We start from the raw sequence: 27,516 nt of genomic DNA on the forward strand, positions 1-27,516 counted from the left end.
CAATGCAATTCTGGGCTGCATCAATAGGAGTATAGCATCTAGATCAAGGGAAGTAATAGTGCCACTGTATTCTGCTCTGGTCAGACCACACCTGGAGTACTGTGTCCAGTTCTGGGCACCACAGTTCAAGAAGGACACTGACAAACTGGAACGTGTCCAGAGGAGGGCAACCAAAATGGTCAAAGGCCTGGAAACGATGCCTTATGAGGAACGGCTAAGGGAGCTGGGCATGTTTAGCCTGGAGAAGAGGAGGTTAAGGGGTGATATGATAGCCATGTTCAAATATATAAAAGGATGTCACATAGAGGAGGGAGAAAGGTTGTTTTCTGCTGCTCCGGAGAAGCGGACACGGAGCAATGGATCCAAACTACAAGAAAGAAGATTCCACCTAAACATTAGGTCCCATTGTGGTAGAATACCTGAAGGAGCATATCTACCTTTATCATTCAGCCCGGACACGGAGGTCCAGCTCCAAGTGTTGGGATTTTAGTTCCCACCAGCTGCGAGCAAGCAGCCAGATTGTTTACATCATGTGATGTATCTGAGCATGAGACAGGAAGTCTGAGCCAGTTCTCAGCGCTCTCAGTGTAACCTGGATGGAGGTACTGTGAGTTGTCTTCCGCTTCTGGGTAGAAGCAGAGTAGTGTTGTAGACTCGCATCCTGTACTGCTCAGGCGAGCAGGCATGCTTTTGTACAGTCTTAATAAAGTAGCAGTTAGACTACGGACTGTCCTCTTCTGTGATGGATTGCCAGAAGATTGCTAGCATGCTCCTCTCAGGAGGGAGGGTTCGCTTATCAATGGTCTTTCTGGACTGAGGGGGATTCCAGACAGAGAGTGACCTCCGGAGAAAGGCCCCCGGTGCCTGGGATGCTGGCACCGCTCCTGGGCAGGCGTTTTTCCAATAACCTTCTAGCGGTTCCTTCACTGGGAGAGGCAAGGTTACAGGGAAGCAGGCAGAGGGCCTTTTAGGTAGTGGTGACCAAGGAACTAAGGGCAACGGCACCAGCGTGGTATTAGTCTAAGACCTGGGAGACATGGGCTCATGGGAGAAAAAGATGTATATTGCCTTGAGTTCCTTGGGGAAAGTTGGGAGAGAAATGTCTAAACAAACAAATTGAAAGTCGCATGGATATGTGTTCCTATGTGTTTAACTTCAGATATACTTTTCTGCTTGTATTTTATTTTAATTGGCATCTGCAATTATAGTTGGCTATGTTATGAATTAATGTATATAAATTAAAGTTGAAAAGAAATATCCAGATCAATGACTAAATCTGGGATCTTGATCACTAGGCAGCAATAGCCCTTCCCGCCTCTTCAGTCCCACCTCCTCCCTGGCACCTCCCTGAGTTCCTTCTTTCATTCTCAAAATCCCAGAAAACACCCTTCAGAAAATTCCGAGTCCTACTAAGAGTACACCCATAGAAATCAATAAACCAGGTGTGCATTCAGCAGCATTAAATACCACTCTCAGTGACCTATGGGCACGCACAAGGCAGTGGATCCTGAATAATCAGCTCCATTTAGGTCATGGCTCCAGTCTGGGTTGAGTTCAGCCTATTCCACCCATGTTCACATAACCAGCTGGGCAGCGAAACCCAAGCTCTGCCTGGGTGCATGAAAATCATTAGCTGCTGTTATCTCCTCCTGGGACTCGGGGATGAGAACTTCAGTCAAGAGGGATCTTGGGCAGATATGATGCGCTTCCACTGGAGGAGGGTCATATTTAGTCATAAATGCTTTTTTAAAAAATGAAAAAAATACATTTTAAATTTGCAGGTTAATATGTGTTTAATTAGATGATCATCTGAACAGACTGATCTTTGTTTCATTGCTTGCTTCACAAATGGATTGATCAGGCCCACTCCCACAAGCAAAGATCCAGAAGAATCAGCGTAGCAATCAGGCGTTCACACTTTTGGATGTGGGCTGCTCACTGATGTCACTCAAGGGCACAGCATTGTGCATTGAAGCCACAGTAAGCAGGAAGAGTTAGACCAGATGGGCATCGTTTGGTGAGTTCCTCCTGTCAGAACCCCCCTTTTCCTCTTACATTGATTATCGTCCTCCTGAATAAAAGAAAGAAGGAAATCTGTAATTGATGGCACTTTCAGGAGCCTGGAGTCAGACTGCTCACCTTCAGGAGATGAGGGAGGATCATAGAATTGTCGTGTTGGAAGGACTCAATGGAACATTTAAGGAATCTGTAGCGGAAAGGAAGAGGACATGCAGGCCCAGCCCCAGAAGAGCTCTCAGAGGAATTTGCAAGATCAGTGCCGACATCCCCTGACCCATGCTGGATATCAGGATGGGCCGCTGGCAGCTGCTGACTTTGAGGACTCCATCACAGGCTAGAATAGATCTATTAAATTATTTCTCATCTCCAGCTTCAGATTGCAGTTGCTTTTCAATTCATTTCTCCAGTATTTCTAAGAGGCAGAATGAACTACCACCATTGTGTGTATCTGAAGAAGTGTGCATGCACACAAAAGCTCATACCAAGAACAAACTTACTTGGTCTCTAAGGTGCTACTGGAAGGAATTTTTTCATTTTCTTTCGACTACGGCAGACCAACACAGCTACCTACCTGTAACTATCACCATTGCTGGCATTCAAGAATTCCTCCCCTGGTTCAGGTCCTTAGGGACCATCAGGTTTCCAGCTCTGGTTCTACTGCTGGAAATTGTGCATGCACACGAAAGCTAATACCAAGAACAAACTTACTTGGTCTCTAAGGTGCTACTGGAAGGAATTTTTTCATTTTCTTTCAACTACGGCAGACCAACACAGCTACCTACCTGTAACTATCACCATTGCTGGCATTCAAGAATTCCTCCCCTGGTTCAGGTCCTTAGGGACCATCAGGTTTCCAGCTCTGGTTCTACTACTGGAAATTGTGATGTATTTTGGTACTTCAGGAGAGGTCTGGTGAGTGCAGAATGAAGTGGGACTCTTTGTTGCCAAATCACATATGCGTTCTTGCAGCAGCAGCAGACGGCTGGCTCATCCTCATTTACTGAGGGTTGTCTTAACATTTTGGAAAATTAGATCAGAGCTGCCAGTTTTTACTGCCCATGGGAAGTGCAGCCTGCACAGTTTGTACCCATATGAACATCTGCGGGATCAAAATTCCCTGTGCACAGAGGAAAACCTTGAGGCTCTAATGCTTAAAAGAAGATGCAGAACCTAGAAGTGCTGCATCAAAACTGAATCCAAATTTAGAAATCTAAAAATAGGGTTAATATGTCCTGATTTATAAAGTGATTGTCCACTATTTCCTTTAGCACAAACAAAGCCCTGCTTCTGCTTCCTCCAGTGAAGATGCAGAGTGTAGATCAGGAAATCAGGATTAAAAATGAGCAAACATTCACACGTGAGTGGGACCAACTCATGGGTATCACTTACTCCTGCAGCAGCGTTCATTAGAACCACAGGAGGCGTTTGTAATCTCTCCAAAGGTACAGTTCGCAGTCCTTGGGGCCTGGCAAAAACCTCCCGAGAATCTACACAATGGGGGTCCATCTGTGCAAAAGAGAGGGAAGTAGATTTTCATCATTTGAGAGAACTCCTTGTGCAATACAGAAACGTTAATTTGACGGGCATTTTGTTTTGAGCATTGGAAGAGCACTGCCAAGTATGAGAGCCTGAGGTCCTGCACTGGGAAATGGGAGACCAGCCTTCAAATCCAGCCTCATCATGAGGCTCACAGAGTGGCCTTGGGCCAATCACTCAATCTCAGCCTAATCTCCCTTGCAGGGTTGTTGTGAGGATTAAATTAAGAAGAACCATAGAAGCCACTTTGAGCTCCATTGAGAAGAACCTGGGATATAAATGCAATGAAAAAATATCAGTATTATTATGTTCCATAATGCTGATGGGGAGATTGAGGCTGAGAGTGAAAGTGTGGTTATCCATAGGCCAGCTGGTGATCTCATGGTAGAATCTCGCATACTTGGATTGTCAGGCATGGGAAGTCCTGATTTCACTGATGCTCCGGTCAACATTATTTTTGTACTTCAGGTGAGTTCTGGTGAGTGCAGAATGAAGTGGGAATCTTTGTTGCCAAATCATATTTGTGTTCCTTCAGCAGCAGCAGACTGCTGGCTCATCCTCACTTACTCAGCGCTGTCTTAACATTTTGGAGAGTTAGATCGGAGCCGCCACTTTTTACTTCCCATGGAAAGAGCAGCTTGCACAGTTTGCCCCCATATGAACATCTGTGGCATCGAAATTCCCTGTGGACAGATGAAAACCTTGAGGCTCGAATGCTTAAAAGAAGATGCAGAACCTAGAAGGGCTGCATCAAAACTGAATCCAACTTTTTACTTCTAAAAATAAAATTAATATACCCTGAGCATATTATCAGCTACTCTGATCCAGAAACTGATCAGTGATTATTTCCTTTAGCACCAGCAAAGCCCTGCATTGTCCAGTGAAGATGTAGAGTGTAGGAAAAACAGGATTAAAAATTAGTAAACATTTGCACGAGTGGGACCACCAAGTCATGGGTATCACTTACATCTACAGCAGCGTTCATTAGCACCACAGGGGATGTTTGTAATCTCTCCAAAGGTACAGTTCTTAGTGATTGGGGCCTGGCAAAATCCTCCCGAGTGTGTACAAAATGGAATTTCAGCTGTGCAAAAGAGAGGGAATTAAATTGTCATTATTTGAAAGGACTTCTTGTGCATAACAGAAATGTTAATTTGACTGCTATTTTGTTTTGAGCATTGGAATAGCACTTCCAAGTATGAGAGCCTGAGGTCCTGGACTAGGAAATGGGAGACCAGCCTTCAAATCCAGCCTCATCATGAGGCTCACAGTGTCTCCTTGGGCCTCTCAGGGTTGTTGTGAGGATTAAATTAGGAAGAACCACAGAAGGCACCTTGAGCTCCATGGAGAAAAAGGTGGGATATAAATGCAAGGAGTAAATAAATCTTCAAAGCCTTCTGTACCAGCAAGTCAGTATTATTATGTCCCATAATACCGATGGGGAGATTGAGGCTGAGAGTGAAAGCCTGGTTTACCCGAGGCCAGCTGGTGACCTTATGGTGGAGTTTTACAGATTTGGAATGTCAGGCATGGAAAGACCTGATTTAACTGACATCATCAATTTAACATAGAATGGTTGATTTGGGGGGGGGATCTTCTTTATAAATGGGGTTGCAGGTGGTGCTGTGGGGTAAACCGCTGAGCCTCTTGGGCTTGCCGATTGGAAGGTCGTCGTTCGAATCCCCATGATGGGGTGAGTTCCCATTGCTCAGTCCCAGCTTCTGCCAACCTAGCAGTTCAAAAGCATGTCAAAGTGCAAGTTGATAAATAGGTACTACTACTGCAGCAGAAAGGTAAACAGCGTTTCCGTGCGCTGCTCTGGTTTTGCCAGAGGTGGCTTAGTCATGCTGGCCACATGACCTGGAAAAATGGTCTGCAGACAGACGAGGGCTCCCTCGGTCAGTAAAGCTAGCTGAGCACCCAACCCCAGAGTTGTTTGTGACTGGACTTAACTGCCAGGGGTCCTTTACCTTTACCCTTTTATATATATTTATTTACTACATATTTATCTTTTTTGCAAAAACAAAACAACTCAGTGGACATCACTTACCATTGCAGCAGATTCCGTTGCTGCCACAGGAGATCCCCTTAATTTCTCCATTTTCACAGTTTGTAGTTGCTGAATAATGGCAAGTTCCTCCTGCTAGTTCACATATAAATTGCCCTGTGTAAAAGAGAAGGGAAATAAATTCATTTCAAGGGGGCAAAGGGGTTGCCAACTACTTTTTTTCCAAACTAGAACCCTGTGTATTTAATGGGATGACCAACTTTTACAGACTTCTGCTGCCTCTCAACCTGTTAACTACTGTTTCATTGGCCAACATTAGCAAGGGTCAGATCGGTCCTCCTTCTCTGCAAACACTCCAGCTGATTCCTGAACCCTGTAAGGGGGCTGACACTCAGCTGCACCCAGCCAGTTGGGTGGCACATAAATCATAACATTATGAGGATGATGATTATTACTGCTCCTGGGATTTTTTCTGCACAGCTGAAAAGCCTATATCTTGCAGGTTGTTAATGCAAGGAGAGAAAAATTAGCAGATAATGCACCCACAGACCCACATAACTGGCAACTATGTCATCCTTGATTCCATTCCACTGAAGGTTCCCCCTTTGCTTTCAACATCTGCCAATCAGAATTACTGCTGTTCTGAGCTTCAGAAATACCTTGCCACTTGCGCCCTCTCTGAGAATGTATTTTTCTGTAATCTTCCCAGTAGTGTTGCCATTGTGTTTTGCTTAGCTCACACCCAACTGTGCTGGCTATAGCCATTCTCAGCTACAAGCCAGGTGAGGAGGGGGTAAGGCCCACCCATTTGGCTAGGGGCACCATCTCTTCATAGGGTATAATGATGGGGTCCTGAGGTGGCAACTGTGGGCATTCTTTAACAAAGAAACTTGCTGGGTTAGGTCTACAATGGAATCCTTCATCAGATATTTACTCTTCATAGATCCAGGACCTCTGGAATTAGAGAGGGCTTGGGGATCATAGAATCATAGAGTTGGAAGAGACCACAAGGGCCATCGAGTCCAACCCCCTGCCAAGCAGGAAACACCATCAGAGCACTCCTGACATATGGTTGTCAAGCCTCTGCTTAAAGACCTCCAAAGTAGGAGACTCCACCACACTCCTTGGCAGCCAATTCCACTGTCAGGAAGTTCTTCCTAATGTTTAGGTGGAATCTTCTTTCTTGTAGTTTGCATCCATTGCTCCGTGTCCGCTTCTCTGGAGCTGCAGAAATCAACCTTTCTCCCTTCTCTATGTGACATCCTTTTATATATTTGAACATGGATATCATATCACCCCTTAACCTCCTCTTCTCCAGGCTAAACATGCCCAGCTCCGTTAGCCGTTCCTCATAAGGCATCGTTTCCAGGCCTTTGACCATTTTGGTTGCCCTCCTCTGGACACGTTCCAGTTTGTCAGTGTCCTTCTTGAACTGTGGTGCCCAGAACTGGACACAGTACTCCAGGTGAGGTCTGACCAGAGCAGAATAAGGTAAAGGTAAAGGTATCCCTGCCCTTACGGGCCAGTCTTGACAGACTCTGGGGTTTGTGCGCCCATCTCACATTTATTGGCCGGGGGCCAGCGCTGTCCGGAAACACTTCCGGGTCACGTGGCCAGCGTGACAACGCTGCTCTGGCGAGCCAGAGCCGCACACGGAACGCCGTTTACCTTCCCGCTGGTAAGCGGTACCTATTTATTTACTTGCCCCCGGGGGTGCTTTCGAACTGCTAGGTTGGCAGGCGCTGGGACCGAGCAGCGGGAGCGCACCCCGCCGCGGGGATTCGAACTGCCGACCTTTCGATCGGCAAGCCCTAGGCGCTGAGGCTTTAGCCCACAGCGCCACCCGCGCCCCCTCAGAGCAGAATACAGTGGCAGAATACAGTGGCACTATTATTTCCCTTGATCTAGATGCTATACTCCTATTGATGCAGCCCAGAATTGCATTGGCTTTTTTAGCTGCCGCGTCACACTGTTGGCTCATGTCAAGTTTGTGGTCAACCAAGACTCCTAGATCCTTTTCACATGTACTGCTCTCAAGCCAGGTGTCACCCATCTTGTATTTGTGCCTCTCATTTTTTTTGCCCAAGTGCAATAGTTACATTTCTCCCTGTTTAAATTCATCTTGTTTGTTTTTGCCCAGTTCTCTAATCTGTCAAGGTGGTTTTGAAGTGTGATCCTGTCCTCTGGGGTGTTAGCCACCCCTCCCAGTTTTGTGTCATCTGCAAATTTGATCAGGATGCCCTTGAGTCCATCATCCAAGTCGTTGATAAAGATGTTGAATAAGACCGGGCCCAAGACAGAACCCTGTGGCACCCCACTAGTCACTCTTCTCCAGGATGAAGAGGAACCATTGATATTTGGGTCCTCTTTTTTCCCTTTCTTGAAAATAGGGACAATATTTGCCCTCCTCCAGTCGGCCGGGACTTCGCCTGTTCTCCAGGAATTCTCAAAGATGACTGCCATTGGTTCTGAGATCACATCTGCCAGTTCTTTTAATACTCTTGGATGCAGTTCATCTGGCCCTGGAGACTTGAATACATCTAAACTAGACAAGTATTCTTGTACTATCTCCTTAGTTATTCTGGGCTGTGTTTCCTCTGCTGAATCATTTGCTCCAAATTCTTCAGGTCGGGCATTGTTTTCTTTATCGGAGAAGACTGAGGCAAAGAAGGCATTGAGGAGTTCAGCCCTTTCTGTGTCCCCTGTTTGCATCTCACCATCTTCTCCTCTGAGGGACCCCACTGTTTCTTTGTTCTTCCTTTTGCTATGAACATACCCATAAAAGCCTTTTTTGTTGCTTTTAACCTCTCTAGCAAGCCTTTCCTTTCCTTTTAGTATTACTGTCCATGGGATCTCACCCAGCACTTCCCTAAGCTTTATATAGTTGGCTTTCTTAAAGTCAAGAAATTGAGTCCTAGTATGCTTGGCTGCTCCTTTCCGCTGTATAGTAAACTTCAGAAGAGCATGATCACTCGCACCTAATGATCCTTCCACTTCTACCCCACTAACCAAGTCATCAACATTGGTTAGGACCAGATCTAAAATGGCTGTTCCTCTTGTTGCTTCTCCCACTTTCTGGACAATGAAGTTGTCTGCAAGGTAAGTGAGGAATCTGTTTGACCTTATGCTCTTTCAAGAGTTTGACATCCAACAAATATCTGGGTAATTGAAGTCCCCCATTACTACTATCTCCCTTCCTTTTGCATGCTTGGCCATCTGTTCCAGGAAGGCATCATCTATGTCCTCCGTTTGGCTTGGGGATCTATAGTAAAATCCCACAATGAGGTCACTGTTATTCTTCTCTCCTTTAATTTTGACCCAAATGCTCTCACTTTGGCTTTGAGGTTCTAAATCTTGGATCTCTTCACAGGTATACACATCCCTGACATATAACGCCACTCCTCCTCCTTTCTTGTCTGGTCCGTTTCTCTGAAATAGATTGTATCCCTCCATTATTACATTCCAATCATGGGACTTATCCCACCAGGTTTCAGTGATGCCTATTATGTCATATTGAGTATGCTGTACCAAGAGCTCAAACTCATCTTGTTTATTTCCCATGCTTTGTGCATTAGTGTACAGACATTGAAGTCCATTAATCATTCCCCGGTGTCTCTTATTTAAGGATTTTTTCCTCCCACCGCTAGGTCTGCGTGCTGTTTGCTCCATTTGGTCTATGACATTTGGATGATCATCTTCATCAATTGATAGAATCCTACCTTCAGGAGCACTGTCTCCCTGCACACTAAATCTTCTAAACTCTCAGCAATATAAATGACCACCATGGAAGCTGCCTTGTGGCTCATTCAGCATCCTGAACATTCTGCTTCTGCAAAAGCCATGTATTCAATTTCAATTTCAATATTAAGTATATTGTTAAATACTTTCCTCCTCCACCACCCCTTTTAAGCAGCCAGATAGAATAGGGAGCAGCTAATTCATGCTGTTGTTCCACCTACAGCAGTTTCTCAGGGTCTCCGGCAGGGAAATACCTGGAATTGAAGCTGAGACCTTCTGCATTTCCAGCAGCTACTCCCTCCCTGTGCCCTCTTACCTGCAACAACATGGAAGAGGATGACGACCAGAGTAAAGCTCAGGTAGAGGAACCTCATGGCAGCAGTTTTCTCTGAGATCTCTGCCAAAGGGAAGGCACTCTAAGGCAGAAGGAAGTGGAGTTAGGATGGAACAAGGAGGTTCTCTCTACTTATAGTGTTGCAGTGCCAAATCCGGTAACTGTCAGCATAGCATCTGAACCCTCCAGGCCCCTTTCTCTTAAATCATCCTAAGCCATTTATTTATCTTGCACATCATCCTAAGATTTACCCACACAATCACCTTTCTCATATATTGACAATCTGTCCTGTGCTCCAGGCTACAAACAGGTATTCGTGCAACTCTCAGCATCCAAACTCTTCTCTCTTAACTCATCCTATGCAATTGATTCATCTTGGAGAACTTCCTAATATTTACCTGCAGAACAATCTTTCTCCTGCTCTTTTCTTTCCATATCAGTTAACAGATTTCCTGCCATCTCACAAAAGCTGTTGCCAACTTCGCAGAGCCTGGATAGAAAGGAAGTGGAATTTCGGGTAAGAGCTCAGCTGTAATGAAGTTTGATACAACCTCTTTTGGTTGGACTGGTCAGTTTGACTGCAGTTGCCATACCTACCAAGAAAGAATCTTTTCAGTGTGCTTTTCTCCTGGTCTGTACCTTTTTGGTTGCAGTTTGCTTAACATGCTTGCTATTGTGATGCATATAGTTTTATGTACATTGCCCCCATTATATGCTTCCCCCCATACCCACATAAATTAATTACTTTATCCCATCATTCATAAGTTATAAGCACAACCAAGAACAACACCCAGAAGATGAGAGGAGAAACCTGTTAGTAGAAACATTGTTTAAATTCTTTTGATCAGTTGTACTCTGCTTTTCCACACGCTAGCAAGGTTATGCTTAAAATTCTGCAAGGAAGTCTCAAGTAGTATGTGGACCGACAACTCCCAGAAGTGCAAGCTGGATTTGGAAGAGGTAGAGTAACCAGAGACCAAATTGCAAACATGCACTGGATTATAGAGAAAGCTAGAGAGTTGCAGAAATACATCTACTTCTGCTTCATTGACTATGCAAAAGCCTTTGACTGTGTCAACCACAGCAAACTATGGCAAGTTCTTAAAGAAATGGGAGTGCCTGATCACCTCATCTGTCTCCTGAGAAATCTCTATGTGGGACAAGAAGCTACAGTTAGAACTGGATATGGAACAACTGATTGGTTCAAAATTGGGAAAGGAGTATGCCAAGGCTGTATATTGTCTCCCTGCTTATTTAACTTATATGCAGAATTCATCATGCGAAAGGCTGGGCTGGATGAATCCATAGCCGGAATTAAAATTGCCGGAAGAAATATCAACAACCTCAGATATGCAGATGACACAACCTTGATGGCAGAAAGTGAAGAGGAATTAAAGAACCTTTTATTGAGGGTGAAAGAGGAGAGCGCAAAATATGGTCTGAAGCTCAACATCAAAAAAACGAAGATCATGGCCACTGGTCCCATCACCTCCTGGCAAATAGAAGGGGAAGAAATGGAGGCAGTGAGAGATTTTACTTTCTTGGGCTCCATGATCACTGCAGATGGTGACAGCAGCCACGAAATTAAAAGACACCTGCTTCTTGGGAGAAAAGCAATGACAAACCTTGACAGCATCTTAAAAAGTAGAGAATCACCTTGCCAACAAAGGTCCGTATAGTAAAAGCTATGGTTTTCCCAGTAGTGATGTATGGAAGTGAAAGCTGGACCATAAAGAAGGCTGATCGCCCAAGAATTGATGCTTTTGAATTATGGTGCTGGAGGAGACTCTTGAGAGTCCCATGGGCGTATGTAAACCCTGAAGCGTATGTAAACCCAGGTACCACTGTAGATACTTGGGCCCCTTTCTCATTTCTGTATTTTTATTTTTATTTTACATCTGTTGTTCTTGTTTGTGTTTCTTTATTATGAATGATGGATCAAAACCACTAATTTGTATGGTGTGTGTGTTTTTTTTGGGGGTGCACAAATTAGTGGAGGAGCACATAAAATTACAAGCCTCACAGAAACAGGCATATTAAGCAAAAATGAAGCCAAAAGTGCAGACCAGAAGAAAAGCCAATGGAAAAGATTCTTTCTTTGTAGGTACAGTGATACCTCGGTTCCAAAATGCCTTTGTACTCAAACAACTTGGAACCCAAACGCTGCAAACCTGGAAGTAAATGTTCCAGATGGTGAACCTTTTTCAGAACTTCCTAAGATATACCTGAAGAACATCCTTTCTCAAACAATCACAACGTGTGCTGTACTTCGGGGGTGGTTTTTCCCATTCCATATCAATTAACAGATTTCCCGTCATCTCACAGAATCAGCTGCCACGTTCACAGTGCCTGGATGGAAAGGAAGCGGAATGTTGTTTAGGAGATTTGCTTTAATGCAGTCTGATGCAACCGCAATTGCAGTACAGTGGTACTTTGGTTCTCAAACTTAATTCGTTCCGGAAGTCCATTCCAAAACCAAAGCGTTCCAAAACCAAGGCACACATTCCCATAGAAAGTAATGAAAAATGGTTTAATCCATTCCAAACTTCTAAAACAACCTCTAAAACAGCAATTTAACGTGAATTTTACTATCTAACGAGACCGTTGATCCATAAAATGAAAACAATAAACAATGTACTGCGGTCTCACAACCAGTCAATCAGTAGCTGATCTGGGTTACACACAGTCACAAAAACAAAACAGAGCCACAAAAACCAAGACACTAAGTAAATAGCAAAAACAGTCAGACCTCAGCGTAACACTCAAAACGGAAGTGCGGCACTCAAATCGGAAGCATAACAATCAAAACAGAAGTCTTGCACTCAAAACAAAAGTGTGGCAGTCAACACGGAAGCATAACACTCAAAACGAAGCTCCTTTGGCTTCTGAAAAAGGATCGCAAACTGAACCTCTTACTTCCCTGGTTTGTAGCGTTTGGTTTCCAAGTTGTGAAAGACTATAGCCAGCACAGTTGGGTGTGAGCTGAGCAAGACACATTAGCAACACTACAGGGGACAATCCAGAAAATACCATTCTCCGACAGGGCGCAAATGGCAAGGTATTTCTGAAGCTCAGAACAGCTGTAATTCTGATTGGCAGATGTTGAAAGCAAAGGGGAACATTCAGTAGAATGGAAGGAAGGCTGACTCAATCGGCAGGTCTGTGGGTACATTATCTGCTCATTTTTCTCCCCTTCCATTAGCAACCTGTAAAATTTACCGGTAGGTGGCAGCTGTTCTGAAAAGATCTAAGGAGCAGTAATAATAATAAACACAATTGTATTATTCAAAACCCACCCAACTGGCTGGGTGCAGCTGAGTGTCAGCCCCCTTACAAGGTTCAGGAATCAGCTGGAGTGTTTGCAGAGAAGGAGGACCGATCTGACCCTTGCTAATGTTGGCCAATGAAACAGTAGTTAACAGGTTGAGAGGCAGCAGAAGTCTGTAAAAGTTGGTCATCCCATTAAATACACAGGGTTTAATTAGGGGGGGGAAGTAGTTGGCAACCCTTTTGCCCCCTTTAAATGATTTTATTTCCCTTCTCTTTTACACAGGGCAAGATTTGCTGTATGAACTACTTGAAGGAACTTGCCAATTCCCAGAATCTACAAACTGCACCTATGGAGAAATGACATGGGCCACCTGTGATAATAATGGAACCTGCTGTAGGAGTAACTGATATCCACTGAGTTGGTCCCACTCACATGTAAATGTTTGCTCATTTTTAATCCTGATTTCCTGATCTATACCTCCACAGGAGGAAGCAGAAGCAGGGTGTTGCTTGTGCTAAAGGAAATAGTGAGCAATGATTTTATAAATCAGTATAACTGATAATATACTCAGTGCATATTAAACCTGTTTTCAGTAGTATGAATTGTGATTCCTTTCTTATGCTACAACTCTAGTTTCTTCATCTTCTTTTAAGCCTCAGAGCCTCAAGGTTTTCATCTGCCCACAAGGAGTTTTGGTACTGCCGATGTTCATATGAATGTGAACTGTGCAGATTGCATTTCCCATGGGCAGTAAAAACTGGTGGCTCAGATCTAGCTGTACAAAATTTTAAGACAACCCTCTGTAAGTGAGCATGAGCCAGCTGTCTGCTGCTGCTGAAAGAACACAAATGTCATTAGGCAACAAAGAGTTCCATTTCATTCTGCACTTTCCAGACCTCACCTGAAGGGCAAGAATACACCATAAAATCCAGCAGAATAGGAGGTAGAAACCTCACGGTCCCAAAGGACCTGAACCAGGGGTGAAACCATCATCAAGGGATACTAGGAAGGCAAACATGGTGATAGATATTGCTGCATTTTAGAAATCTTTGAGAAATTAATAACTATTTAAAAAAGCTACTGCAATCCTAGGCTGCAGGTGAGAAATAATCTAATAGATCCATTGTTTTCTGTGGCCAATTCTGAACCCATGTTTTTAGAAGGCAAACAACTGGCTTGAGTGTCTCCCAGGGCAGATGAGCTATAAGCCTCTGAAAACTTGTTATTATTTGCAAAAGAGAAAAAGATGCAGTAAGTAAGTATAAAAGGTCCCTCCAGCATCAGTTAAATTGGGACTTCTGATCTTTGACAATCCAAAACTGTGACCAGCTTGCTTTCCAGGACAAGGTGTCTGTTGTGCTCTGTGGTATGGCAAGGCCAGGCAAAACTGGGGGATAAGGAAAGATGGGGTGAAGGGTGCACTATGAGGAACACAGCTCTAAAGTTGTTCCATGAAGGCAGGAGCTGAATTGGAGGTTTTACTCTGTAGCAGCAACTTCAGCCAAAAGGAGGCAGTGTGGTAAAGTGGTTAGAGTACTAGAACAGGTCCCTTCCCACCCTGAGTTTCTCATTTTCAAGATCCAGTTGACTAGATGAGAGAATTGTAGCTGTAGCCTTCTCGAATCAAAGTCATGTTCCATTAAAAAAAAAAAAGCTGTAAAATGTTCTTAAGCTTCAAAATTCTAACATTTTAAGCTGTTAAAGCCAACTCTTCTTAGATTTCTTATTTAGGCAATATTGCTCTGATAAGGTATCCTTTGCTATGATTAGTTTCATCTTCACCACTACCTTGGAGCCAGGTGGCTGTCCATAGCAGAGTGGTGGATCTGAGTTCGAGATGATGATTGTTCCTGCCTTGCTAGGTAGGACTAGGTGACCCTTTGGGTTCCCTTCAACCTCACAGTTCTATGATTCTGTGATCATTGATAGAGAAGCATGGAAACTATATAACTGAGTACAACCGTGGCCACATGCAAAGAATTACAAGACAATACACCCTCATCTAAAAACAGTGAGGCTGATGGATTGCAAGCCTCTCACCCACTTTTGTCAATATTGCTAACATGTAAACATTATCAAGTCAGTGAAAATCAGAGCGCAGAGAGATCAGGGCTCTGGTGAAGTTTTCCTTCTCTATCACGCGCTTGTGTGTGCGCTTCTGCAAGTGAGAACTTGTTAAGCAAACTCTGAAGAGACATATGATGGTGAAGCACAGTGGCTAAGAGATGGAGACTCCACCATGAGCTCACCAGCTGGCCTCCAGCAAGCCACACTCTCACTCTCAGCCTCGGTCTCTCCATCATTATTATGGGACATAATAAGACTGATTTGCTGTTACAGAAGGCTTTGGATATTTATTTATTCATTGCATTTATATCCCACCTTTTTCTCCATGGAGCTCAAGGTGCCTTCTGTGGTTCTTTCTAATTTAATCCTCACAACATCCCTGCGAGGCAGATTAGGCTGAGAGTGATTGACTGGCCAAAGGCCACCCAGTGAGCCTCACGATGAGGGGGGATTTGACGGCTGGTCTCCTACTTCCTAGTCTAGGACCTCAGGCTCTCATACTTGAAAGTGCTATTCCACTGCTCAAAACAAAACAGACATCAAATTAATGTTTCTGTTTTGCATAAGAAGTCCTCTCAAATAATGGCAATTTACTCCCCTCTCTTTCACACAGGGATGCCTTTGGGATGTCGAAGGGCAGGAGGATTTTGCCAGACCCCCAAGACTGAGATCTGTGCCTTTGGAGATATTCAAGATGGCTACTGTAGTGATGATGATGCACGCTGCTGCAGTGGTAAGTGGTCCCACTCACGTGTGAATGTTCACTCATTTCCAATCCTGATTTCCTGATCTACACTCTACATCTTCACAGGAGGAAGCAGAAGCAGGGCTTTGCTTGTACTAAAGGAAATAGTCACGGATCAGTTTCTGGATCAGAATAGTGGATCATATACTCAGGGCATATGAACTCTATATTTAGAAGTACAAAGTTAGATTCAGTTCCGATGCAGCACTTCTAGATTCTGCATCTTCATTTAAGCATTAGTGTCGATCAGAAAATCAGAATCAAGAATGAACAAACATTCCCACCTGAGTGGGACCACCAACTCAATGGATATCACTTACCTGGACAGTTGAATTTATTACCACGACAGAGGTCCATGGCAAATATCCATAGGTACAGCTCGCACTTTGGGGGAACTCGCAAAATCCTGCCACTTTCCCTGCAGAAATGACGATACCCTGTGCAAAAGAGAGGGGAGTAAATTGCCATTATTTGAGATGACCTCTTGTGCAAAGCAAAGCCATGAATTTGACGGACGACGTTTCATTTGGAGCATTGGAATGGCGTTTTCAAGTATGAGAGGCAGGGTGATATCGTGCTTAGAGGGTCCAACTAGGACTTGGGAGACCAGCCTTCCACTCCCACCTTAGCCACGAAGCTTACTGGGTGACCTTGGGCCAATCACTCACTCTCAGCCTTACCTAGCCCACAGGGTTCTTGTGAGGATTGAATAAGGAAGGTAAGAAAGTCACCAGGACCTCCATGGAGGAAAAGGTGAGATATAAATGACAGAAAAATGAAACTTCTTCCCCTGCTCCTCAACAACAGGAGCAGTTCCCTCAGCCTAAGGGCATCACTACAGTTTTCACATGTATTTAATCACAGATTATTCATAGCCACTGGGAATAAATCTTCTTAGAATCATAGAATGATAGAATTGCAGAGTTGGAAGGGGTGAGATATAAAAACACAGGTCCCGGTTGGGACCCTTGAATTTAATTCTGAGCAAACTCAATGAAGCAGCATGAATTTATTTTAGTGATCACAAAAAAAACATATTTGCAAGATGGGTGACCAAAGCAGGCACACCTCATTTGAACAGAACACATGTATATATTCCTTTTCCGAGCGCAAGCCCCTCCTCTGTGCGCAGAGGTCAAGGATTTCACGACCGCCTGATTACAATCCTAAAATTCCCCTGTTTGTCAGACTCCCTCACAAGCACTATTAACCACAAGTTGTTTTTAGCCACATGTGAAAGCAGGTTTAATGTCTAGGTTCCAAGAACAAACTTATTGAAGCATGCAAACACCTGTTCTTCTTGCTAGAATTCTTAAGCCAGAAGCTCCTAAAGATATAGCACCCTATAAATAACCCCCAAATACAAATCATGTTAAAAGACCCCCGGATAAAAAAAATCCCTAATTGTTGCATCCTTATGGCCTTATGACCTTTACAAAAAAGCAATAATTAAAAGCACTATTTATTCTAAAAAAACCATCTGAAAAAGCAACATTTCTCATGAAGAGACTTGAAGGCTCATCTACTCCAACCTCTGCAATGCAGGAATCTCAGCTAAAGCATCCATGACAGATGACCATCCAACCTCTGCTTATAAACCTCCAAGGAAGGAAAGTGCACAGGCTCCCAGGGGAGATGCAAGCAGTGCAGGAAAGATAGACCTCCAAATGGACCACTCCACGAGATTGTCTCTTGGGAAGAGATAGGAAGTAGGGCTCATGGCATCTGCTTTTGCTGGAGGTCAAGCTGACTCTTGTCTACAAATTGGTAAGCAGTTCAGGTATTTGTTTCCCTTTTCCCTTCCTGTGCCATGTTTCCTTTTTTGTTTTTTTAAATTGTACATAAGCCACTCTGGGAACCTTTTGACTGAAAAGCAGAGTACAACTGATCAAAACAATTTAAACAATGTTTCTGCTCACAGTTGTCTCCTTATATCTTCTTGGTGGTTTCTTTCTTTTTGTTAATTCTTACATTTCTTGTTCTTGCTTGTCTTTATAACTTATGGATGATGGGATGAAGTCATTGATTTATGTGGATGTTTGTGTGGGAAGCCCATAATGGCGGCAATGGACATAAAACTACATGAATCACAAAAACAAGCATGTTAAGCTAAATGCATCCAAAAAGGTACAGACCAGGAGAAAAGCACACTGAAAAGATTCTTTCTTGGTAGGTATGGCAACTGCAGTCAAACTGAACAGTCCAATCCAAAGAGGTTGTATCAAACTGCATTACAGCTGAGCTCTTACCCGAAATTCCACTTCCTTTCTATCCAGGCTCTGTGAAGTTGGCAACAGCTTTTGTGAGATGACAGGAAATCTGTTAACTGATATGGAAAGAAAAGAGCAGGAGAAAGGCGGTTCTGCAGGTAAATATTAGGAAGTTCTCCAAGATGAATAAATTGCATAGGATGAGTTAAGAGAGAAGAGTTTGGATGCTGAGAGTTGCACGAAATACCTGTTTGTAGCCTGGAGCACAGGACAGATTGTCAATATATGAGAAAGGTGATTGTGTGGGTAAATCTTAGGATAATGTGCAAGATAAATAAATGGCTTAGGATGATTTAAGAGAAAGGGGCCTGGAGGGTTCAGATTCTATGCTGACAGTTACTGGATTTGGCACTTCAACGCTATAAGTAGAGAGAACCTCTTTGTTCCATCCAAACTCCACTTCCTTCTGCCTTAGAGTGCCTTCCCTTTGGCAGAGATCTCAGAGAAAACTGCTGCCATGAGGTTCCTCTACCTCAGCTTTACTCTGGTCTTCATCCTCTTCCATGTTGTTGCAGGTAAGAGGGCACAGGAAGGGAGTAGCTGCTGGAAATGCAGAAGGTCTCAGCTTGAATCCCAGGTATGTCCCCTGCCAGAGACCCTGAGAAACTGCTGTAGGTGGAACAACAGCATGAATTGGCTGCTCCCTATTCTATCTGGCTGCTTAAAAGGGGTGGTGGAGGAGGAAAGTGTTTAACAATATATTTAATATTGAAATTGAATACAAGGCTTTTGCAAAAGCAGAAATGTTCAGGATGCAGAATGAGCAAGAAGGCATGTTCCATGGTGGTCATTTATATTGCTGTGAATTTGGAAAAGTTAGTGTCCATGATCCCCAAGTCCTTCCTAATTCCAGAGGTCCTGGATCTATGAAGAGTAAAAATCTGATGAAGGATTCTATTGTAGACCTAACCCAGCAGGTTTCTTTGTTAAAGAATGCCCACAGTTGCCACCTCAGGATCCCATGAGCATAGCCAATTAAGAGATGGTGCCCATTGGGCAAATGGGTGGGCCTTACCCTCTTTTCATCTGGCTGGGAGCCGAGAAAGACTATAGCCAGCACAGCATCTGGCTGGGAGCCGAGAAAGACTATAGCCAGCACAGTTGGGTGTGAGCTGAGCTAGACACATTGGCAACACTACTGGGAAGATGACAGAAAATACCATTCTCAGAGGCAAGGTATTTCTGAAGCTCAGAACAACAGTAATTCTGATTGGCAGATGTTGAAAGCAAAGGGGAACCTTCAGTAGAATGGAAGGAAGGCTGACTTAGTGGCCAGTTATGTGGGTATGTGGGTGCATTATCTGCTCATTTTTCTCGTCTTCCATTAGCAACCTGTAAAATTTCGGTTTGGCAGCTGTGCTGAAAAGATCCCAGGAGCAGTAATCATCATCATCATAATTTTATGATTTATACGCCACCCAAGTGGCTGGGTGCAGCTAAGTGCCAGCACCCTTACAGGGTTCAAGAATCAGCTGGAGTGTCTGCAGAAAAAGAGGACCAATCTGACCCTTGCTAATGTTGGCCAATGAAATAGTAGTTAACTGGTTGAGAGGCAGCAGAAGCCTGTAAAAGTTGGTCATCCCATTAAATACACAGGGTTCTAGTTTGGAAAAAAAGTAGTTGGCAACCCCTTTGCCCCCTTGAAACGAATTTATTTCCCTTCTCTTTTACACAGGGCAAGATTTGCTGTGTGAACTATATGGAGGAACTTGCCAATTCCCAGCAACTAGAAACTGTGCCAATGGAGAAATTATAGGGGTCTCCTGTGGCAGCAACGGAATCTGCTGCTTGGGTAAGTGATATCCATTGACTTGTTTTGTTTTCACAAAAGAGATAAATATGTAGTAAATAAATATATATATAAAGGTAAAGGTAAAGGACCCCTGACAGTTAATTCCCGTCGCGAACAACTCTGGTGCACTCCTCTCGCTATACTGACTGAGGGAGCCCCCGTCTGTCTTCAGACAGTTTTTCCAGGTCATGTGGCCAGCATGACTAAACCGCTTCTGGCAAAACCAGAGCAGCGCACGGAAACACTGTTTACCTTCCCGCTGCAGCAGTACCTATTTATCAACTTGCACTTTGACATGCTTTCGAACTGCTAGGTGGGCAGGACCTGGGACCGATCAATGGGAACTCAACCGATCATGGGGATTCAAACGAGGATCTTCCAGACGGCGAGCCCAGGAGGACCGGTAAGATGATGTTGGCCAATGAAACAGTAGTTAGCATTTTGAGAGGCAGCAGAAGCCTGTAAAAGTTGGTCATCCCACTAAATACGCAGGGTTCTAGTTTGGAAAAAAAGTAGTTGGCAACCCCTTTGCCCCCTTGAAACGAATTTATTTCCCTTCTCTTTTACACAGGGCAATTTATATGTGAACTATTAGGAGGAACTTGCCATTATTCAGCAACTACAAACTGTGCCAATGGAGAAATTACAGGGGTCTCCTGTGGCAGCAACGGAATCTGCTGCTTGGGTAAGTGATATCCATTGAGTTGTTTTGTTTTCACAAAAGAGATATATATGCAGTAAATAAATATATATATAACCAAATAGGTAAAGGTAAAGGACCCCTGACAGTTAATTCCCGCCGCGAACAACTCTGGGGTTGCTGCGCTCCTCTCACTTTACTGACTGAGGGAGCCCCCATCTGTCTGCAGACAGTTTTTCCAGGTCATGTGGCCAGCATGACTAAGCCACTTCTGACAAAACCAGAGCAGCGCACAGAAACACTGTTTACCTTCCTGCTGCAGCAGTACCTATTTATAAACTTGTACTTTGACATGCTTTCGAACTGCTAGGTGGGCAGGACCTGGGACCGATAAATGGGAACTCAATCGTTTATGAGGATTCGAACGAGGACCTTCCAGACAGCAATCCCAGGAGGACCGGTAAGATCCCCCCCCAAATCTTTTTTTTTCTTTTTAGAAATTTTTATTGGATTTTACAAAATATAGAAAAAGTACAAAGACAAGGACAAGAGAAAAACACAAATGCATACTGCAAAATACAACAATACACACATTTAGCACAAAAATACAAAATACAAAAATACATACATTAAAAACTAATAATAAAAAGAAAAGGCACATATAAAAAAACACAAAAATTCCTTCTTTCTTAATTTTAGAACTTAAATTCACATATTCTCCTGACTTCCTCGCATCCCCCGTTCTTGTATCCCTTTTCAAAGTTAATTCAGCAAATTCATAGCCCGTTAATTTACCTGTTGTTGGTTTAATCTTAGTTTTTATCTTGTTGCTAGAACCCCCACAATTCTTTTCAATCTCATCAACATTCAGAAATTTTACAATATTTCTGCAAATAGATTTTGAATTTTCCCCAATCTTCTTCCACTGAGTCTTCTCCCTGGTCTCGGATTCTGCTAGTCAACTCCGCCATCTCCATGTAGTCCATTAGTTGCATCTGCCAGTCTTCTTTACTAGTGTTAATTCTGTCTCCTTCTGAAACCTCTCTCTCTCTGTCAGTGTCAAGTTTTTCTCCAAAACCTTAGTTTTCGTTTTGTTCAGCTTAAAACCTGCCACTTGACCAAAGTCCTGGATTACTTCTAAAGCCCTCTTGGTGCTAGATATCGGCTCCTGTAATGTCATCACTAGATCGTCTGCAAAGGCTTTGAGCTTATATTGTTTAACTCCGACCTGAATACCTTGAATCATTTGGTCCCTTCTAATCATATTTAGCAAAACCTCCAGGACCGAAATAAAAAGCAATGGGGAAATTGGGCAACCTTGTCGTGTCCCTTTCTCAATTTTAAACTCTTCTGTAACCATATTATTTACTATCAATTTAGCTTTTTGTTCAGAGTATATCACACCTATACCATTTTCAAAGTTCTGACCAACCCCCATCCCATGAAGATTTTTCTTCATAAAACTCCAGGAAATGTTGTCGAAGGCTTTCTCCGCGTCTACAATAATCAAAACTGCTTTTGTATTAATGTTCACCTGCAGCTTTTCTAGAATGTCAATTACATTCCTTGTATTGTCCGATAAGTGTCTTCCAGGAAGAAAGCCGGCCTGGTCTTTATGTATCACCTCTGCCAAAACCTTTTTCCAGTCTTCTAGCCAAAATATCTGCAAATATTTTGTAATCCACATTAAGTAGGGATATGGGGCGGTAATTCTTTAGTTGTGTCTTTTCCATCTCAGTTTTTGGTATAAGTGTGATGTAAGCATCTTTCCACGTCTCTGGTGCCTTTTTCCCTTCCATAATTTCATTACAAACCTCCTTCAAAGGTTGAATTAAATAGTCTTTAAGAGTTCTGTAATACTTGGAGGTTAATCCATCAGGCCCTGGAGATTTGCCCAGTTGCATATTCTGAATCGCGCCTTCCACCTCTTGTTCAGATATTTTAGAGTTCAATAAAACTTTTCTTGAGAAATTTTTTGTAATCCATTTGAGTTCAGAAATTGATCAATTTTAGACTCAATCTGCGGCCCTTGTGTGTAAAGTTGTTTAAAATATCTCTGGAAGCAGCTTCTAATCTCCTGTGGTTTCTGTATGTTCTTTCCATCCACTTCAAGATTAGTGATCGTATTTAGTTTTTGTCTCTTCTTCAACTGCCATGCTAATAACTTTCCACATTTATTGGCTGATTCAAAAGTCTTTTGTCTCATCTGTTTAACTTTCTATTCAATGTCCTGGTTTATCATTTTCATATATTGTACTTGATATAACTTAATTTCTCTCAAAATCTCTTGGGGTTTTGGTTTAAGTCTCATTTTTTTTCTCTCCTTCCCTTATTTTCTCCAGGATCTTCTCCTTTTTCTCATTTTGAGTTTTCCTTTTTATTGCATTTTGTTGTATCAAGAACCCTCTCATTACGGCTTTGCTTGCGTCCCAGATTATACTTTTTACCACTGTGGTCTTCAAATTTATCTCGAAATAGTCTTTTATAGTTTTTTGGGCCTTCTTGGTGATTTCTGAATCTCTAAACAAGGCGTCGTTCATCCTCCATCTGAAGGAACCAGTAAATATTGGTTTCATTTCCATCTTCACAGGGTTATGGTCGGAGCAAGTTTTTGGGCAGATTTCCACTTTTTGAATCTTAGGAGCCATTCCTGTAGTTACCCAGATTTGGTCAATCCTTGTCCAGGTCTTTTGGGCTTCAGAAAAGAATGTCCCCTCTTTACCTAGGGGGTTCTTAGTTCTCCAAATGTCAATTAAGTCCATATTGTCTGTCAATTCAAAGAAGGTTTTCGGTAGTCTTCCATCTTTTGTCACCACTTGTCTTTCTGATTTATCCATATTTGTCGATACCACTCCGTTCATATCTCCCAGCATAATGATGTTATAGTCCATAAAGTCCAACAATGTCTCACGTAGTTTCTTATAGAATTCTGATTTCCCCTCATTTGGTGCATATATTCCTACTATCAAAAATTTCTCACCTTGATATTGTATTTCAATAGCCACAAATCTTCCTTGGTCATCCTTAAAAACAAATTTAGGTGATAAATTTTCTTTTGCATAGATCACCACTGCTCTCTTTTTAACTTTGTCTGATGAGATAAATTCTTGTCCTGGTCTTTTGTTGATTAAAACTTTCCTATGTGTTCTGATCGCATGGGTTTCTTGCAGACATATCAAATCCAATTGTTCCTTTTTCAATAGATGAAAGATTTTTTTCCTCTTATCAGGGGAGTTCAAACCTCTAATATTCCAACTTAGTATCTGCAGAGACATTGTGAGATTATTATGCGTCTCCTCCAACTGCTCCCAATTCTTGTTCTTGGTCTGTTGGTGGTAACACTTCTGGTTTATCCAGTTCCAATGGTATTTTTGCCAGGTCCAAAACTCCTGGTTTTAGTTTTGGTTCTTTTCCCTCTGCCTCTTTTTGTAGATTCTCCTCGTGGTCCTTCAGGAATCTCTCTTTATCCTCCTCGGATCTTATCTTCACCTTTTTTCCTCTGTACGTGAACGACAACCCCTGGGGAAATTCCCACCTGAAAATTATGCTGTTTCTTCTTAACAAGTTCACCAGGTCTCTGTAGTTAGCTCTGAAGTCCAATAGGTGTTTTGGGATATCTGTAAAAATTTCTATTCTTGAATCTTCAATTTCCAGCGATTTCTGGTAATGTAGGCCTAATATTCTGTCTCTCTCCTCCTTTGATCTGAGTGTAATCAAACAGTCCCTTACCTTGTTCTTCCTACCTTCTTTATTGCCTTTGCCAAGTCTGAAGGCTGTCAGTATCTTAAAATCCTTTTCTGAGTCCAGGCCCCAAAATTCTTCAAACTCCTGTGTGAGGAATTCACACAGTTTGCCTTCTTCGAGTTTCGGTACCGCCCTAATTCTTAAATTTGCCTGTTTGTCTCTCAATTCAAATAAAGACAGTTGTGCCTTATGGTCTTCTAGTTGTTTATTGATTGGTTGTAATTTTCCTTCTACCACCAGCACCTTCTCTTTAGCCTCATCAGCAATTTTCCTTGTCAATTTAGAGTCCTGCAATAGGCGGTCAATCGCTTGAGTATTGGAGCTAATAGTTGTAGTGTTTAAGTCAATTTTTGTTGACAGTTTTTCCAAAGCTCCAAATATTTTGTCTAAAGATGCATTTAGTGTCTCTTCAGGGCCTGTATTTTTTGCACCGAACTGCCCAGTATCTTCCTTTTCAGGAGGTGCCACTACGGAATGTCTTCGTTGCTGATATCTAGTTTTTGGTCTTGTAGGCTGGGGTTTTTCCTGATCCATTACTTTGTTTTTGAAACCTCAAGGTCACTCACACAGTTCAAGCCTCTTTTCTGATGGGGAAATTTTCCAGCCAGCTGTAATGGAAAAACCCCAGCTATGTCCCAGTCCTCCTCTAGGGGAGCACCTTAGCAACAATGTTACTTTCAGCAAAGATGTTACTTTTCCAGGCAATTTTCCCAAAGGCAATCTTACCTTTATAGCTTTCACTTTCCAGTAAAGGCAACAATTCAATATAAGGCAACAGTGTCCAACTCACATGCAGAGTATTCACAAGTAGTAACAGATGTTCATAAACGGTGCAACACTTTCTTATTGTCTCTGGCAGACCAATAGCAGGGATTAGGCAGCTGCATGGCTTTGCTTCGCAGAAGTAGCGATTGACTCTCAGTGCCGCGCCACCCCCATTCTGCTCCGGAACCCCTCACGGGGTCCCTTTACCAATGGGGGGGCGCTTCTGGCACTCGCCGAGTCCCACGGCCGCAGGCTTCCTCCGCCTGCGGTTTTTGAAAGGGTCTCCGCTGCGCCGTAGCGGACAGACCCGGTTCCTGCGGACCTTCCCCTTCCGAACTCAGAAGGAGACCGCCATTACCGTTGGGGCCGCCTCCGGAAGATCCCCCCCAAATCAACCATTCTATGTAACACTGATGATGTTGACCGGAGCATCAGTCAAATCAGGACTTCCGTGCCTGACAATCCAAATCTGTAAAACTCCACCCTGAGCTCACCAGCTGGCCTCGGGTAAACCAGGCTTTCACTCTCTGCCTCGATCTCCCCATCGGTATTATGGGACATAATAATACTGATGTGCTGTTACAGAAGGCTTTGAATATGTATTTACTGATTGCATTTATCTCCCACCTTTTTCTCCATGGAGCTCAAGATGCCTTCTGTGGTTCTTCCTAATTTAATCCTCACGACGACCCTGAGAGGCCCAAGGAGACACTGTGAGCCTCATGATGAGGCTGGATTTGAAGGCTGGTCTCCCATTTCCTGGTCCAGGACCTCAGGCTCTCATACTTGGAAGTGCTCTTCCAATGCTCAAAACAAAACATCAGTCAAATGAATGTTTATGTTTTGCACAAGAAGTCCTTTCAAATAATGACAATTTATTTTGAAGTGCTATTCCAAGGCTCAAAACAAAACACCCGTCAAATTAACATTTCTGTATTGCACTAAGAGTTCTGTCAAATGATGAAAATCTACTTCCCTCTCTTTTGCACAGGTGGATCTCCATTGTGTGGATTCTTGGGAGGATTTTGCCTGGCCCCAAGGACTGTGAACTGTCCCTCTGGAGAGATTACATGGGTCCCCTGTGGTCCTAATGCACGCTGCTGTAGGAGTAAGTTGTATCCATGACTTGGTGGTCCCAATCGTGCAAATGTTTGCTAATTTTTAATCCTGTTTGCTGATCTACACTCTGCGACTTCACTGGAGAAAGCAGGGCTTTGTTTGTGCTAAAGGAAATAATCACTGATCAGTTTATGGATCAGAGTAGCAGATAATACGCTCAAGGTATATTAACCCTATTTTTAGATGTCTAAATTTGGATTCAGTTTTGATGCAGCACTTCTAGGTTCTGCATCTTCTTTTAAGCATTAGAGCCTCAAGGTTTTCATCTGTGCACAGGGAATTTTGATGCCACAGATGTTCATATGGGTGCAAACTGTGCAAGCTGCACTTCCCATGGGCAGTAAAAAATGGCGGCTCTGATCTAACTCTCCAAAATGTTAAGACAGCACTGAGTAAGTAAGGATGAGCCAGCAGTCTGCTGCTGCTGCTGCAAGAACACATATGTGATTTGGCAACAAAGAGTCCCATTTCATTCTGCACTCACCAGACCTCACCTGAAGTACCAAAATACATCACAATTTCTAGCAGTAGAACCAGAGCTGGAAACCTGATGGTCCCTAAGGACCTGAACCAGGGGAGGAATTCTTGAATGCCAGCAATGGTGATAGTTACAGGTAGGTAGCTGTGTTGGTCTGCCGTAGTCAAAACAAAATGAAAAAATTCCTTCCAGTAGCACCTTAGAGATCAACTAAGTTTGTTCTTGGTATGAGCTTTCGTGTGCATGCACACTTCTTCAGATACACACAATGGTGATAGTTCATTCTGCCTCTTAGAAATACTGAAGAAATGAATTGGAAAGCAACTGCAATCTGAGGCTGGAGATGAGAAATAATTTAATAGATCTATTCTAGGCTGTGATGGAGTCCTCAAAGTCAGCAGCTGCCAGCGGCCCATCCTGATATCCAGGATGGGCCAGGGGATGACGGCATTGATCTTGCAAATTCCTTTGAGAGCTCTTCTGGGGCTGGGCCTGCATGTCCTCTTCCTTTCTGCTGCAGATTTCTGTATTGCAGGGTGGCCTTAAATGTTCCATTGAGTCCTTCCAACACTACAAATCTATAATCCTCCCTCATCTCCTGAAGGTGAGCAATCTGACTCCAGGCTCCTGAAAGTGCAATCGATTACAGATTTCCTTCATTCTTTTATTCAGGAGGACAATTATCAATGTAAGAGGAAAAGGGGGGTTCTGCCAGGAGGAACTCACCAAATGCTGCCCATCTGGTCTAACTCTTCCGGCTTACTGTGGCTTCAATGCACAATGCTGTGCCCTCGAGTGACATCAGTGAGCAGCCCACATCCATCAGTGTGAACGCCTGATGGCTACACTGATTCTTCTGGATCTTTGCTTGTGTAAGTGGTCCTGATCAATCCATTTGTGAAAGCAGACAATGAAATAAAAATCAGTCTGTTCAGATGATCATCTAATTAAACGTATATTAACCTGCAAATCTAAAATTGTATTTTTTTC

At 43.2% G+C, this 27,516-nt stretch overlaps 2 protein-coding genes across 3 annotated transcripts in view; one reads left to right on the forward strand and one right to left on the reverse strand.

The window, feature by feature from the left end:
- Positions 1-1,787: 1,787 nt before the first annotated feature.
- LOC309529593 (uncharacterized protein) overlaps positions 1,788-27,516 on the reverse strand; it is a 50,950-nt gene continuing 25,221 nt past the window's right edge. Inside the window, exons 5-7 of the mRNA XM_082217983.1 lie at positions 4,523-4,639; positions 3,409-3,525; positions 1,788-2,071 (exon numbers count right to left, since the gene is read on the reverse strand). Of these exons, the coding sequence (XP_082074109.1) occupies positions 1,949-2,071; positions 3,409-3,525; positions 4,523-4,639 (357 nt within the window). The 3' untranslated portion in view covers positions 1,788-1,948. The remainder of the gene's footprint in view (positions 2,072-3,408; positions 3,526-4,522; positions 4,640-27,516) is intronic.
- Positions 18,408-27,516, forward strand: part of LOC309529575 (uncharacterized protein) — a 64,312-nt gene continuing 55,203 nt past the window's right edge. Inside the window, exons 1-6 of one of the 2 annotated variants that reach the window (XM_082217943.1) lie at positions 18,408-18,503; positions 19,664-19,780; positions 20,094-20,183; positions 20,352-20,465; positions 20,791-20,880; positions 25,921-26,037. In XM_082217943.1, the coding sequence (XP_082074069.1) occupies positions 18,446-18,503; positions 19,664-19,780; positions 20,094-20,183; positions 20,352-20,465; positions 20,791-20,880; positions 25,921-26,037 (586 nt within the window). In that variant the 5' untranslated portion in view covers positions 18,408-18,445. The remainder of the gene's footprint in view (positions 18,504-19,663; positions 19,781-20,093; positions 20,184-20,351; positions 20,466-20,790; positions 20,881-25,920; positions 26,038-27,516) is intronic. The other variant, XM_082217944.1, reaches the window with a different exon arrangement.

The sequence above is a fragment of the Podarcis vaucheri genome (genome assembly GCF_965113315.1).
Source record: "Podarcis vaucheri genome assembly, chromosome: 3".
NCBI lineage: Eukaryota > Metazoa > Chordata > Lepidosauria > Squamata > Lacertidae > Podarcis > Podarcis vaucheri.